Below are 14,863 nucleotides of genomic sequence, written 5' to 3'. Positions count from 1 at the left end.
CTGTTGACGATACGTGTCGTCAGCTGAGCGGGGAGGACAGCCTGCTGCGGTACAGGCTGTTCCCGGCCTGGCTGTCTCGGCACGGAACGGGTTACAGGTCAGGGTGTCTATTGGAACACAGTGTTCTCATCAGCAGCGGCAGCGGTACAGCTACAGTACAGCCGGAACATTGTGTTACTTTGTGGCTGCTTTCCAAGACCTGCCCTTAATTTTACTCTAAACGTCCTCCCACAACTCTACTCGTTTCGACCCCCCCCCCCCCCTCTCTCTTTCTCTCTCTTTTCTTTCTCTGTGTGCTTCTCTGCCTCACTACCTCCCCGGTGTCATTTTGAAGTCTGAGCTCCATGTGGCTACTACTACACCGGCAGGTTTATCGTCACCGGCAAAGACGGAGATTAAAAAAAAGAGAGCGGGAAGGAGGGATAACTAGACTGAAAGAGCGCTGCTTAATAACCACATGGGCAGAACATTTAGTACCATGGATATGAGATGAGAAGGGCGGGCTTGAATTAGGTGAAAGAGACGCGCTTTTCCAATTTACCGACCGACTCGCTGAAGAAATTATTATTATCGGATCACAAGAACATGTAAGTGATTTCATTTACTCATCTTTATTCTGCTGCTGACGGACTTAATTAAGGAGCTAATTAAGGCATATTCATGCCTGGCTGAGTTAAACTGACACTTGTGATACATCGTGAAGGTTTAGCCTTCATTGTATTTAAAGACTGCTTTTTAAAAACACACACACACACACACACACACACACACACACACACACACACACACACACACACACACAAAATAAAGGCTGATAAGGCACTGTGCGCGCGCGCGCGTGTTTGTGGGGGGTGGTGGGGGTTAATAGGTGAAAGTGTGTGTGTGTGTGTAAATGTGGCACTTAGCTGTGGGTCCCTGTGGAAGGGAAGGATGAGGATAACAGTTTATATCTAGACTACGTGGAAGCCTAGGTGTACCTACATAAATTACAGGTTGTGTAACTGTTTCTGAGAATTACACCAGCAACTCTGGCGCTCGAGCATTTATTTTGGAGCACTTAAACATTACAGGATATGATGGTGGCCCCTTGAATAACTTCAAATACACGGGCGTCCCCGCACGGGTAGTTTGATTTGAGGCTCAAGCAGAGGTGGCCTTGTAAAACAGAGGCTGAGGCGACATCCCAGAGATGAATCAAACTGCCTCAAGGTAGATACGGAATATAGATAAACTGGTTGTTGTTGTTTTTTAAAAGCACTGAAATTTACGATATATTGTTTTATAAAAAAGGGGGGTTCTCTGTTACCTTTTAACAAAAAAAATCTATTTTTAAGGTTTGCAGTGTCAAATTTCGCGTCAAATCTATTTTTGCCAGCATTTTCAAAAAGTCAACTCCTGTCGCTTTTTAAACTCTGCAAAGGGTTGTTGGGTGAAAGGGAAAAATCCCGTATGTCAAACAGTGCTTTGGTTCAGGATGTCTGTTTGCCATGCACATTGTGTACTCACACGTTCACATATTAATCAGCAGACTACGGATATGAGGCAGAACGTACAGATAGGCTGAAGTGTGTGTGTCTTTGTCTTAATGTGCTCTGTTCCTGTATTCCTCTGCAAAGTAGCTGTACATGTAGTCTACATGCCATCATCTCTGTGCTGTCACTGCTTGTGCAATGTTCCTCTTTACATTGTTAGATATAGTTGGATATTTATCATAAAGAAAAAGCAAAAGCTAAAAAGGTCAAATTGATAGAACACACAACTTTTACTTGAAATGATGCTAATATATGTCTGCATTCACCTACTTGTTTTACCCTATTTAAATCATATGTTAATCTAATTGTAAATATAGGTTCTGTTTGACTTGTTTAAATCACCTTGTTTTGGTTTAAAAATTGAAACTGGGCTGTACGTGAGGGGGTCTCAGATTGGTGAACACCGACAGGCTTTGCCAGCGGGGGAACTGTGAATAGAAGGAACATTGTGTACAGACACACAAATGCACACACACATGCACGAGATACATCTAAAACCAAATCCATCAGATATCAAAGACACAAGACAAGATGCTGCTAATGAGGGATGGACAGTTTTTGGTCAGTGCACAAACACTTTGAGGGGAGACACAAGGCTGAAGAACCAGAACAAACAGTGCAAATGTCAGTAAAATAGATCTTTATGGTTTCATCTTGTGGTTTGAGGCACTCAGGTTGCGCCATAGTTTACGTTTCCTAAGATCTCATTTAGTATGAGGTCAATTTCTTTATCGGTATTCAGTACACTGGACATGTTGCTTATTGCTGAGACTCAGACCAAGTGCTGTTGCTTAATGTTAGTTTTTGCAGGCTCTTTGTCGCCACAGCAGAACATAACGTAAGACAGGGCGACTGATGGAAAAATCGAGAAAACTGATGCAGGGTAGGCGAGCTGCTGCTCCTCTCCAGTAAAACAACATGCCACCCGAAGAATGGTTATTGCCTCAAATAAAGTCTGTGGAAATTTTAGAACTGTCGTCTGATCAGCAGCTGTGTCCTTGTCACTGCATCCCTCACGTTACTCTGAATGGACACTTGCACTTTTTATTTTGACTATTTGAAACAGTCTGTCCTGACAGCCCTACCTAAACTTGAGCTAGAAACGTGGTGCGATGTGAGAAGATTTCTGCTTGTGACATCACTGAGATAATCTTGTATCTTCAACATCTCTGCTTAAAAAACAGGCGATACAAAGGTTGCCTTCACATAAAATCCCCTTTCTCACAGCTTCCCAGCATACAGTCAGCAATCTAATCATCAAAAACCAAAGCAGTTGAAGTCAAATATTTTCTTTATTTGCTCATTCTAAAACAAATATGTTTACATTTGCTTGTCAGTGGGAAAAATATAAATTTCAAGTATATTGCGCAATACGTTATTGTGCTGCTCAAAGATTCGCTGCACTGTAGAAGGCTTATTTAAAAATAAATAAATAAAGGAAAGACCTTAATTATGTTCAGATGAAGTATAACTCTATGAGTCCAAACTGGCTTGATACCAAGAGGCCATTTTAGCTCGAAATGGTATACTTCTACATATAAAAACATTTTAAAGGAAGCGTTTTACAAAGGAGATGCAGCACTGTGGTGCAGCCTCGGCAAAGAAGACCACCGTAACGACCCTTCTCCCCCCACATACCCTCATAAAAATCAGTTTGCCACTGCATTAATTGGTTTACTTGACCACCCATTAAACAATAAATAACACCATAGACAAAAAAACATGTCTTAGTGTTTAAATGACAAAGGATTGCAATAAATACATAAATTATTCAACAATACTCTGTTAGAGATTCTCTCACATTAAAAAATACAGCTGTTGTTCTTTGCATGTGGGGCTTCTGTAATCTAACTACGGAGCCCCAGTGAGGCGACGGTTCTATACTATACTCTACACTTCTCATTCTTTGACCCTACCTAAGTAGCTTTGAATGATTCACAATTCCTTATTTATGTCCTTATGGTGGGGCCATTGGCGCATCTCCAATGTTCAACCATATAAGAGATGTCATACTAAGCCTGAGCTTTTGGTGTTTTACAGGCATTACTTGCACATATGCTCATCTCATTTTTTTGAATCTTTAATAGCCATTTGTATGAGAGAAACTAAGGAAAAGCTTAATAGGTCTCCTTTAAGAGAGTTTTATAGTTATCACTGCAAAATGTGCCAATAGGAGAGCCTAATTAGAAGCTTCTCTTTTTGTTAGGAGACCAAAGGGTGTTTGCTTAGTTTGCCTCTCTGGACAGTGTGTTTCTGAGTGTGGTAAAGCCCCCAAAACGTGCTAGCCTTAGTAACATCCCTAGCACAATGATATGTGAGAAAGTGTTAATGCGTCAACAGCTGCATATGATAACAATCACCAAACAGTGTTTGCCAACATGCTTAACATAACTATGTGGCCTTTTTTCAAACAATGTCAACATTATTGTGCCAGAGGAGATGGTAGTTTTGTGTATGGGGGAAGCAGCATGCAGACAGTGATTGCTGCTTTGATGAGAGAAGCAACATGTCCAACATGTCATTACAGTTTTTATGGGTCTGGCAAAGCTGCTATTGAAATTATTGCCAGCAAGCCTTTCATCAGGCTGAATATTAAGTGTTTTTGATATAGAAAGGGTTTTTTTTAACAGCAAGTTTATTATTTGTAATTTGCCATCTTTATACTTTTGAATTTAGCCAGTTTACGTATTTGGCTGCTTGTGTTTCCACATTTTGTTAAAACTATTTTTGTCCAAATCTAAAGTACTTTGGTATGAAGAAACCGAAGCTTTGTATCGTCTCTGGTTTAAAACATTTCCAATAATCTTTGAACTCTAATATTTTCGGTTAGGTATCAGTGCTTGTACTGTCAGCAGCATAACAGAAATTCACATGACACCTAGTTGTGTGAAATTTTTAATCTGACATCGATGCCGCTCTTGATTCACAAGAGACAATGTTTGAGCTGTATCACATTACCAGAGAAAGCCAGACAGTGTGGGGCCTCATGTTGTGATATTTTATTAGTGTATCACCTCAGATCCTTGACTGAATTCAACACTTTTAACTGTGTCATCATAAACACTGGGAAGATCATGTGGCTGTTTAGGATGCTGCAGGTTTAGCGTTGCGGTGTGTGTTTCCCCTGTGCATGTGAGGCTTTTAGATGGAAGGCTCTGCTATGTTAAAAAGGCTTTTTTAAAAATAAACAGTAAAACTATGCGAATGTGGTTCTGAAGAATTCATTTTGGTGTCCAATAAAAATCCAGATGTGTTTATATATTTTTCCAAGCACACACAAAGGTCATTAAGTAATGGTCTTGGAGATACACACTTTGCGAGTACTCCGTGTACTCTGTAAGTACAGAGCGTGCTACAAAATAAAATGAGTGAAGTGAGCAACTTGCTGTTTGCTTTCACTTAGATTCACAGTTATGTAATTACTTTATCTGTTGGGGGGGGGGGATCAGAAAAGGTGCCATAGCCTGCAAATGTGTTTCTCTTAAAGCTGGGATCAATGATGATGTGGATGCTGCTAACAATAACTGTAAATGTATTTCTTGTACAAGATACTGATTTAGAGCATGTGTCCCTAAAATAGCTTCAAGTTATATAAGGTGAAGTAACAGTAATATTCGGTGGGTGGATTATGGTGATCACATTGATATTTTTATCCTATATCCTGATTTTTCTAGCCCTGCTCCGCAAATTTGATCTATATTATGCATAATTTTCCTGTTTAAACATGAGATGCAAGGAAATTTAATGACCAAGCAGTCAGTCAGATAGCTAACATCTACGCTTGTGTGTTTGTATCGTTGGCAGTGTTATACTATCGGTTTTCCGCGCACAGAAATGACAACTGATCAGGATTTGCCAATGGATCACCAGTCAGCCACAGCCCTATTTGCTGCAAAGGGCATTGATGTAACAACCAATAAAGACCAAGGAGTTATCAAGGTATTTACAATACTGTCATCATGTGACTGTTGACATTCATTCACAAGTAGGACTCATTTTTCCACCATATGGAACATCATGTTTTTTTTTATCTGTTCCCTTTTAGATCTAGGAGTTATCTTTTTTATTTTCTTTGTTAAATGGTAGAAGCTTTTATTGTTAAAGGAGACACTTGTCTTTCTTTCTGCAGGTTATAAAGCGTGCAGGGGTAGATGGAGACAGGCCCATGATTGGGGACAAAGTAATGGTTCACTACACTGGGAAACTGGTCACTGGGAAGAAATTTGACTGTAGTCGAGAGCGCAAAGAGCCCTTTTGTTTCCATGTGGGCAAAGGTAGGTGACTGGCATGACTGTCTCTAACTGTTGATAAATTAAAGGTAAATGCAGTATTGTATTATATTTTGCTACCAAGGAGCCAGTCTTTGTAATTCTGTACCTTTAAGTAGTTTCAACCAATAGTTCTCCAGAATTTTGGAAGGTCTTTCAAAGATGTTCATGATGTATATTTCCTTCACTTATTTTCAGTCCAGTCCTTTAATTTACATAAAAAATTCAACTACTATGCCAGTTTGAGAGGCATAGTAGTTTTGCAGCAACACACTACTGAAAACTTGCAACCCAATATCACAGCAAAATGTATAATTCATATGTCGGTCCACCGTATCCATTTCACACTTTACTTTTTCAAAGTGTGACATGGACGTGCATACAGAAGTCGCAGTACCAGCAGGGGGAGATAATATACTTAAAAGCAAGAACTAGCTAGTGAGTAAGGAAGGTATGAACTGTATTCCAGGGCTCTTAATTGCCACTAATGATTAAGGTAGGCAGGCAATACGTATTTACATGTAAATGTGTTAGCAATGTCTGTTTAAACACTTTCCTGTGATTAATTTCAAGTTGGACTGAAATAAAATATCTTCTGACGATGCATGTCAGATCCTTGTATTAACTCCCACATTTGCTTAATTTAATCAGATTAGTTTACCTAAGCAGTATATATGGAAAGATGCAAGGCTCTCCATTTCACGCGAAAACAAAATCAGCCTGTCAGAACTTTGATTTTTTTACGCATTAAAAAAAAAAAGACATATAATTTTAATAAGTAAGCTTTAGAGATGCTGGCTGATTTGTTGAACTCTTTCAGTCTTTAAGCTAAGCTGGATATTTTATATTTACAAATATCAACATTTTCATGTAATCCTCAGCAAAATGATCGGTTTGAAATGTGTGCAGGAAAAATTGTTGCTTTAAATTTATATATCTGAATGATGTAATATAACCTTTGAACTTATCGAACGAGCCAACAAAGTCTTGTTTAATTGTTTAAATATTTTTGATCTACTCACAGGACAAGTCCTCAGGGCTTGGGACATTGCTGTGTTGTCCATGCAGAGAGGAGAGGTGTGCACACTGCTGTGCAAACCCGAGTATGCTTATGGAGCTGCTGGAAATCCTGACAAAATTCCTCCCAGCTCTTCAGTAGTATTTGAGGTAGGCATGTCACATTAGCGCTGTCATTTGTGTGACGCATTAATCCAGCATTGCACTGAGGGCCTTAATTTAGGAGCATGTCTCTGCAGATGGAACTCGCTGGTCACAAAATTAACTTGTCTATTTTAATCCCCCTCAGTCATACAGCCAGCATAGTTTCATATACCACCTTTACGAGTGTGTTTGGGGCTCAGTGACACTACAGTTCAGATCTTCTCTTTCCTGAATAATCAGTGTTAAGTATAATTTAGTTTTCTGATCTGCTTTTCATGTTGGCCCCATTAAATGCAATATATTCATGAAAAAGGATTGTTTTACTCTCCCAGTTGGTGATTCAACTCAGTTCAGCTGTCACTTTGTAGGCTCATCAAATGTTGCTTAAGCAGACATAATCAGCTAATAAATTTATCAATATATGTTTTTTATTTATACCCTTAAAAGAGAGTATAAAGGATTATAAAAAAACATTACCAAGTTTTGCTCTCATTGAAAAAAATACACTGAAAAAGTATGAACTACTTCAGTATTTAGCACATATGAGAGAGCTGGATATGCACTGCGTAGAATGCTCCACATTCGGTGGTTTTCTGGTTGTTCATATTGTTTCACGTACTCAAATTGTGTGCACATGTCTGGTTTTCATGTGCACAGGTTTTGAGACTACTGGGACATCATACTTAACCCCAAACCTGACAGAACTTTGAAGTTTGCATTCCAGCCAAACACCAAGAGAGACTTGGGTTTGCAGATGTAGTTAGTTATCCTTAAAATACTTGAGCATTTATAATTTTTTAAACATATATATACAGAAAAAGTTAAATTTAATATTCTTTCCCAACTTTAAACTGATCTACAGTGAAATAAAACAGATAAAACTGATGTTTTCATACCTGAGACTTGGTTTTCTTAGCTAGCTGGCTAGTTATGACATAGAAGGCATAGAAACAGTATGTGTCTGGTTACACAGTGTACTTGCTTCATTTCTTATTATTTCATTACCATAAGTCATTAATTTTTTTATTTTCAGTGATAACTCCTACTTATTTTTAGTTATGTATTAATTCACCTCCCACACCTACTGAAAGTTCTGCAGAGCTGTAATTTTGTATTTTGCGTTGTCCCACCATTTGTATAGTGATGGCATTTCTATGTTCACACAGTTGGAGCTAATTAAGTTTGAAGGCGAGGTACTTACAGGCGATGGTGGAATTGTGAGAAGAATAAAGGTCAAAGGGGAAGGTTACACTAATCCCAACGATGGATCAATTGTGAACGGTAATGACATGATTTGTTTGTTCATCAATAATTGGCATTGTGCCAGGTTGATAAACAATCTGTATAGTAATTGACAACATCATAGATTAAATTGTGCCCTGTGTCTCACAGTGCACCTGGAGGGAAGGTGTGGTGACCGACTGTTTGACTGCAGGGACGTCAGCTTTATTGTTGGTCAGGCTGAAGATAAAAGCATTCCTCTGGGAGTGGACCGAGCCATGGACAAGATGCAGAAAGGAGAGTGCTGTTTACTTTACTTAAAACCAAAGTAAGTTCCTAACAAATGTAAAAATGTCATGTCACTTTGTTAATGAAATACAATCAGTAATTAGTTATGTGCGCTTTGTTTATTATTATCTCATGAAATTTTTATTTAAGGTGTCTTAACTGTAGGACTGTAGGTTCCTTTATGATGATAACTTTAATTTAATTATTTTATATCTCATTTTTATTTCATAAATATCAAAGCTATTAAAGCTTTTTTTCATGTAATTTTATTGTATTTTTCAATATTTCTCAATAATTAAAAAAAAAAAAATATTAGTGATAAACATTAAATATAATGAAGTCACTTATCAGCTAACAAAGGAAGAAACCTTAAAGGAAATATTTTCTCAATATCTGGTTCAGAGCTCTCTATTTTTGCAGATGTAAACAGACTTTTCACTGATATAATAAAATCTTTCTTTTACACTATTAAGGTTACAATTACATACAACATTTGCATTTTTTTGGTTTATTTAAACCTTTCCATTAAGTACTACACACCATTTTTTCGAGCATATATGTCAGTGCATATCATACATATAAGTGTGTATGTTCTGTATGTTCTGCAATTGATTTATATTTATTCGAAACACTCAAAATATATGCCCTGTATCCATATTCAACTTCACTGAAAGCAGTTGTCCAATGATATCATTCAGAAATTCAGATCTAAAAAAAGTTAAATAAAATTCCTTTGATGTCATTTCAAAGGGTTTGTGTGTTTATTAGAAATGTTTGATGGTTATAGCATGTGGGGAATTTTCAGCAGCAGTTTCAAATCATGTCACAAATTGGAGCTTGAATGTCAAGTGGTTCGGGTCAACTGTTGACACAGATGTTGGTATGCAGAAATGGCATGCTTCAAAATAGTAATTATTGGTTAGTATAATCAGGTGGTCATTTATATGCTTACAGGTATGGTTTTGGAAGCGAAGGCAAACCAGAATACAAAATAGGACCAGACAAAGACATCGTATATGAGATTACTCTTAAAGACTTCCAAAGGGTGAGCACTAGTTTCTACATAATAAGATGAGATGAGACTGGAATAAATGTTGTTTGACAAATGTGTTTAAGTAAATGGAATAAATGTGTTTAAGTTTAGTTGGAGGCAAACTTGATCTCATAGAGTTTATAGACATATTTTCAGTTCACTAACTCCAATTAAAAAAAGTCATTATGCTCTTTCTGTGTTTTCACAAGGCTAAAGATTCCTGGGAAATGGACTTGAAAGAAAAGCTAGATCTGTCTGCTGAAGTAAAAAGTAAAGGGAATCAGTATTTTAAGGTACAGCTCCTGGTGCTCACTCAAGCCAGTAAATGATTTATTTATTTATTTTTAGATCTTAGATTTATAAAGATATATTCTGTTCCTTCATCAGGCAGGGCGGTATTACCAGGCAGTCATCCAGTACCAGCGCATCATTTCTTGGCTAGAGATAGAGTATGGTACCGGAGACATGCAACAGAAGAAGATACAAGATTATATTCTGACTTCCCACCTTAACTTGGCCTTGTGTTTCCTGCGATTAAAAGAGTTCACACAAGCAGTGGACAACTGCAACAAGGTGAGCTGATGTCTGCCCATCTCCTGTACGTGTAGCTGATGAATGTTTAACTACTACTATACTATTACTGTACTGTTCATTTATTTTGTGTCCGTTAAAGGTCATTGAGCTTGATGAAAACAATGAGAAGGCTTTGTATCGTCGTGGGGAAGCCCGGCTCCGCCGCAATGAGTTCAGCCTGGCCTTGGCAGACTTTCAGCAAGTACTGCAAGTCAACTCAGCAAACCGAGCAGCTCGTGCTCAGATTTCCATTTGTCAAAGCAAGATTAAGGAACATCATGAAAAAGACAAAAAGACCTATGCTAACATGTTCCAGAAATTTGCAGAACGGGACGCCAAGGTCTGTAGACAAATTTAGAAAGTCAGCATGACTTGTTTTTGTGTTTTTCTCTTTTCCTTTCCTTTCTTTTTCCTTTTCTTTTCTGACATGTTTATGATCCTTTCAAGTAAATGTACTTAAAAATACTTAAAAAAATAAGTAATAATAATTAATAATAATAATGTAATTAATCTAACAAATATTCATATAGCCCCATTTAAAACACTTTTTTTCTGATGCTTTCCTGGCACCGATAGCAACTAAACTTCAGAACTGTTAGAAAGTGGGGAAGACAATTTTACATTTTTCATCTTTTAAGGACAACCACATTCTGTCACACCTGTCAAAACGTTTGCATTTACAACTAGTTTTCAGCCATTTCGTATTTCATGATGTGAGATACTCGTGCACTCTGAAGACATCCACCACTATGTGCTAGAATAATGTCAGAATGATTTGGTGTTTACTACACGAGCCATAGATTTAAAAGTTTTACATTAGAAGGATGTTTTAAAAAATGTTTATGTTTATTTATTTGTAAAATTGTCTGGCTGGATTGTTCATGTACTTCTTCAATGTTATACTGACCTCTAGTGGTTAGGTTGATTCTTTCACCCATTGATCTCTGTTAAAGTAAGGTAAAATGCCATGTGCAAAAAAGCAAGATTACATAACAATATTAACTGCATGTATCTAAATGATGATGTCAGTTTATGCCATTGGACGACACGGCCAAACTCACTGGCTGTGTAGAGTCCATGATTTGATTTTTCTTTTCACAATATTTCTATCAGTTTTCCTTTATAGGAAATTATCTTAATGTATATTTTTCAGTCATTTGCAATTCAACTGAAGCCCTGTATCTTCTGAACAGACTGGGAAGACAAAGAGAAGGCGGGATGACAGTGCGAGGACCAGCGTCAATGGTGAAGTGAGCATTAAACAACGCCGGAGGAGTCAGGAATGCCCGTCGTAATGGGGACATTTGAAAGGGATAAGAGAAAGCCTCTTTTTGCTTTCCAAGTCCAGGGAGCAGAGGCAAGAATGAAGATGAAAAAAAGCCTCCAAACCAAACCCTTTTTTTTATCCCAAAATCCAGCGTGACCATTCCTGCATATAAAGCAGACTGTAAGCAGGGACATTTGCAAGCCAAACAGCCTTTCCCCTGTCACAAGGACTATTGAACTGCTGGAGCGTACCTTCCAGTGGAGACAGAAACATTGAGTTAAGACTGGCAAACACTTTTAGCCCTCACCTTTTATCCTGAAAGAATATATTTTTATTTTCCTCAAAATGCAAGAAACACAATTACTTTGTCCTTAGGCTACTGTGTTGAAGTGCCTCCACAGTGTTTCTGATTGTAAAACCACGTTCATGATCTGTATTTGTTTTTAAGCCTGTTTGGAGCAGCTGCATGCATCACAAGGTGTTTTTGATTCAGACTTGAACTTTGCTAATTTTATATGTGCAATATGTACCTTTGGTGTAACAAGTCCTGTTAGTATGGTGAGTTAAAAAAACAAACAAAAACAATAAATTCTGTATTTTTGCTTTGGCCAAAACTTAATACTGTCATAAATAAAATAAGCCGAAGAAAATCCTAGTTGCTTTTCTGAAATGTAAAATTTACTGTATTTGGTTATTGCGTGTAACTTCTGCTTTCTGTGAAGCCAAATTAGTTTTGGTGTTTATCAACACCTGCAAGACTTTGGCATGGAGTGCCTATTTTTACATATAAAATTCAAATTTAGCTTTTGTGTTTCGGGCAAGAATTATTTATTTTCCTAAGATGTGTCTGAAAGTGGTCATGCACTAAAATAATTTATTCCTGTTTTGAGGTATTCTTAAAGACATGAGTCAATAACGCACACTTTATTTTGTAAAAAGACACTTTGGTATTGTAATTGATCAAGTAAAAAAAAAGATGACAGGGAGAACTTCACAATTTAAGTCTGTTTAACTGATGGCAGCTGTAAAAACATTAAAGGCGAAATAATCAAACTGTATATAAAATTGAATATTTCTCCTACTGAGCTTGAGTTGAATTTAGTGAATAAGGAGTCAGTCTTTCTTCTTCTGGTGCATTCATCATATTTTCTGACCTGTTTACTCTTATCAGGCTAAAGGCATAACTTTTAGAGCACATAAAATCATAATTTAGAAGGTAAATACATGAAGCATTCATTTTGCAGTCTTTTTCACCATATAGAAACGTATTTTTTAGAATGTGATCAGCTATGTTGGTGCAGTCTGGAAACAGGTTTTTCTTTATCTCGACAGTGTGAATGTGTATCAGACAACTGTCCACTTTGGTAACTGTAAAACCAACACTGTTTTCTTTTCATAAAATATCTGGACAGAGTCTGGACAATAATATTGAAATGTTTTATAAACATTGGCTGGTTCAGAATGAAAACCTTAGCTATCTTAAATATGTTGTGTAAAACAATTACCTGTATGTGTGTGTGTGTGTGTGTGTGTATGTGTGTGTGTGTGCTAGTCTATATTATTGTTGTGTGGTTTGTAAGCAGATTGTTGCTAAATGTTTTTAACTACTGCTGGCTCTAAACATTTAAACAGTTTGTGCAGTGTTGAATAGTAGTACTTTTTTCTAGCTTTTATAAATTGTACATCGTAATGTACGTACTATTTAACCACACTTTCAGCTACATCTGAAAGATCTGTAGAACTTAGAAGTGCTGGAGAAATTTTGGCCTACAAGTGAAAAAACAGTGGCTTGGCTAATGTGAGATTAGAGATATGACATAAAATATGTTCATATGTATTTGGAAGATCGTTGCCATGTAGACATAAGATATATTTTCACACAAAACCCCCGCAAAATACATATGGTACCTTTGTTCATGTGTTCTTCATATATATATATATATTTTTTTTTACACTCTAAAACCAAACAAATAAATAAATTAATTAATCTGTTGTATTCAAATAGACAGATCATCTTCTAGGCCACTATTTTATAATCTAATTATATTTTTAAAGAGCACATTGATAAATAGGGAGACATTTTTCGTTGAGACACTATTAATCAGATTAATCAAATACACAGTTACCGGCCAGTCCATTAGGCACACCTCCAAATATGGGGTTACACCCACTTTTGCCTCCAGAACGGCCTTAGTTCTTCATGGCATAGATTCAACATGATGTATGTATTTTTATATTTGAAATTTAGAACAAGTCTTTGAAAAAGATCTATCTAGCCATCCATTTTCTTAAGCTTATATCATTGTGTGTCACAGGGGGGCCCTCTGAATGAGGGTCACCAGTTTATTACATGGCTTGAAAAAAAGTCTCAGCAACATTAATTACACACCTGGCTTTTAACACGTTTCATCATCTACCTGTTGAATTCGGGTCCAGTTTTCACACAGTCTGAGCTCTGTACAGATAAAAAAAAAGGAAAAAGCTGTTTTATATTCAATAATGGTGTCCAGGCACTAAAGTGGGACAGTAATCCTTTGTGTTAGAAGCTTCTGTAGATTTGTTTTTCTGTGTGGCTGTGGCCAGCTAACCTGTGTTAGTTCTGAAGGTTACCACTCTTTCAGCCAACTGCAGTCTACAGTATATAGGCAGATAATATGTGAGCCATTAGAACTGCTAACCAACCCCTAGGTGGTACTGGTAAGACCAGTATAAAGGATAAATTTGGCTTTAGCGTTACTAAAGAGTGTTAAATTCAAACTGATGACTCCTCCTAAAGCTCTTCTACTGTAGAAGCAAGTCCTGTAGCTCAGCAGCTGTGCTATAATCTACTGTATACGGGTACTTTCTGGGGCAGTTGTCTAAAGGAAATTTCATTCCAGTGGTACTGTATCATAAAAACTGTGCATACAAAATATCTAGCCAATTCAGATACAAATACAGTGATACATTTCTAACACTATCCTTAGTGATTCAAAATTTTCCCATAATTTACAATTAATAATTATTCAGGGCTGTGTCTCTCTTTTATATCTCTGCTGTTATCCAAGTCTTAACCTGGTAGTGACCATGGATATCACAGTCTGTCCTTACTCCAGCATCCATCACCTGGAACTGTACCACAATACTACAAAGTACCCCATGTTCACTGTCCCACATAGCCTTTGAAAAACACAAAAGTACCACAATTTACCTTGCTCTCAGACATTATGTCATTGGGAAACAACCTACTTTAGAAACACATCAACTGTTCAGGTAAAAAACATAAATTACATTACATGCAATCTTTACGGATGAGGCATTCGTATCCTTGCCTTTCAAAATAATTTCTCGACATCTTCACTTACATCTTTTTCTATCGCCTTTGAGTGAACTTATCACAATGTAAGCTTTGTTTTGCCTCTCTGGAAACTACATAAACTCTACCTTTAGTTAGCACACAGACTGTAGTGACATTTATCGACCTGTGTGAATCATTGCATTTGAAATTAGGCACCACTTGAAGGAAAAAACTTCAGAATTA

At 37.1% G+C, this 14,863-nt stretch overlaps 1 protein-coding gene across 1 annotated transcript; it reads left to right on the top strand.

Annotated features, from left to right (window-relative positions):
* The first annotated feature begins 289 nt into the window (after positions 1 to 289).
* On the top strand, positions 290 to 12,145 carry fkbp5 (FKBP prolyl isomerase 5). Its single transcript, XM_086292898.1, has 11 exons — positions 290 to 587; positions 5,337 to 5,471; positions 5,662 to 5,806; positions 6,825 to 6,967; positions 8,128 to 8,242; positions 8,354 to 8,510; positions 9,425 to 9,515; positions 9,713 to 9,796; positions 9,891 to 10,076; positions 10,177 to 10,416; positions 11,270 to 12,145. The coding sequence occupies exons 2-11, from the start codon at positions 5,367 to 5,369 to the stop codon at positions 11,369 to 11,371; spliced, it is 1,368 nt and encodes a 455-aa protein (XP_086149024.1). The 5' UTR covers positions 290 to 587; positions 5,337 to 5,366; the 3' UTR covers positions 11,372 to 12,145.
* Positions 12,146 to 14,863: the final 2,718 nt, after the last annotated feature.

Source organism: Aulonocara sp. 'chitande type north' Nkhata Bay, linkage group LG5 (assembly GCF_057382095.1).
Source record: "Aulonocara sp. 'chitande type north' Nkhata Bay isolate Kocher_YH1m ecotype deep benthic linkage group LG5, A_spYH_male_GT1.1, whole genome shotgun sequence".
NCBI classification, from domain to species: domain Eukaryota; kingdom Metazoa; phylum Chordata; class Actinopteri; order Cichliformes; family Cichlidae; genus Aulonocara; species Aulonocara sp. 'chitande type north' Nkhata Bay.
This window is presented reverse-complemented; position numbering and strand designations above follow the sequence as displayed.

Excerpts from the sequence above, each read along its gene's own strand:
- fkbp5 (XM_086292898.1), top strand. The coding sequence starts at position 5,367 with ATGACAACTGATCAGGATTTGCCAATGGATCACCAGTCAGCCACAGCC. Across the intron at positions 8,511-9,424 it reads TTACTTTACTTAAAACCAAA|GTATGGTTTTGGAAGCGAAG; the intron begins GTAAGTTCCTAA and ends ATATGCTTACAG. Across the intron at positions 10,417-11,269 it reads TTGCAGAACGGGACGCCAAG|ACTGGGAAGACAAAGAGAAG; the intron begins GTCTGTAGACAA and ends TCTTCTGAACAG.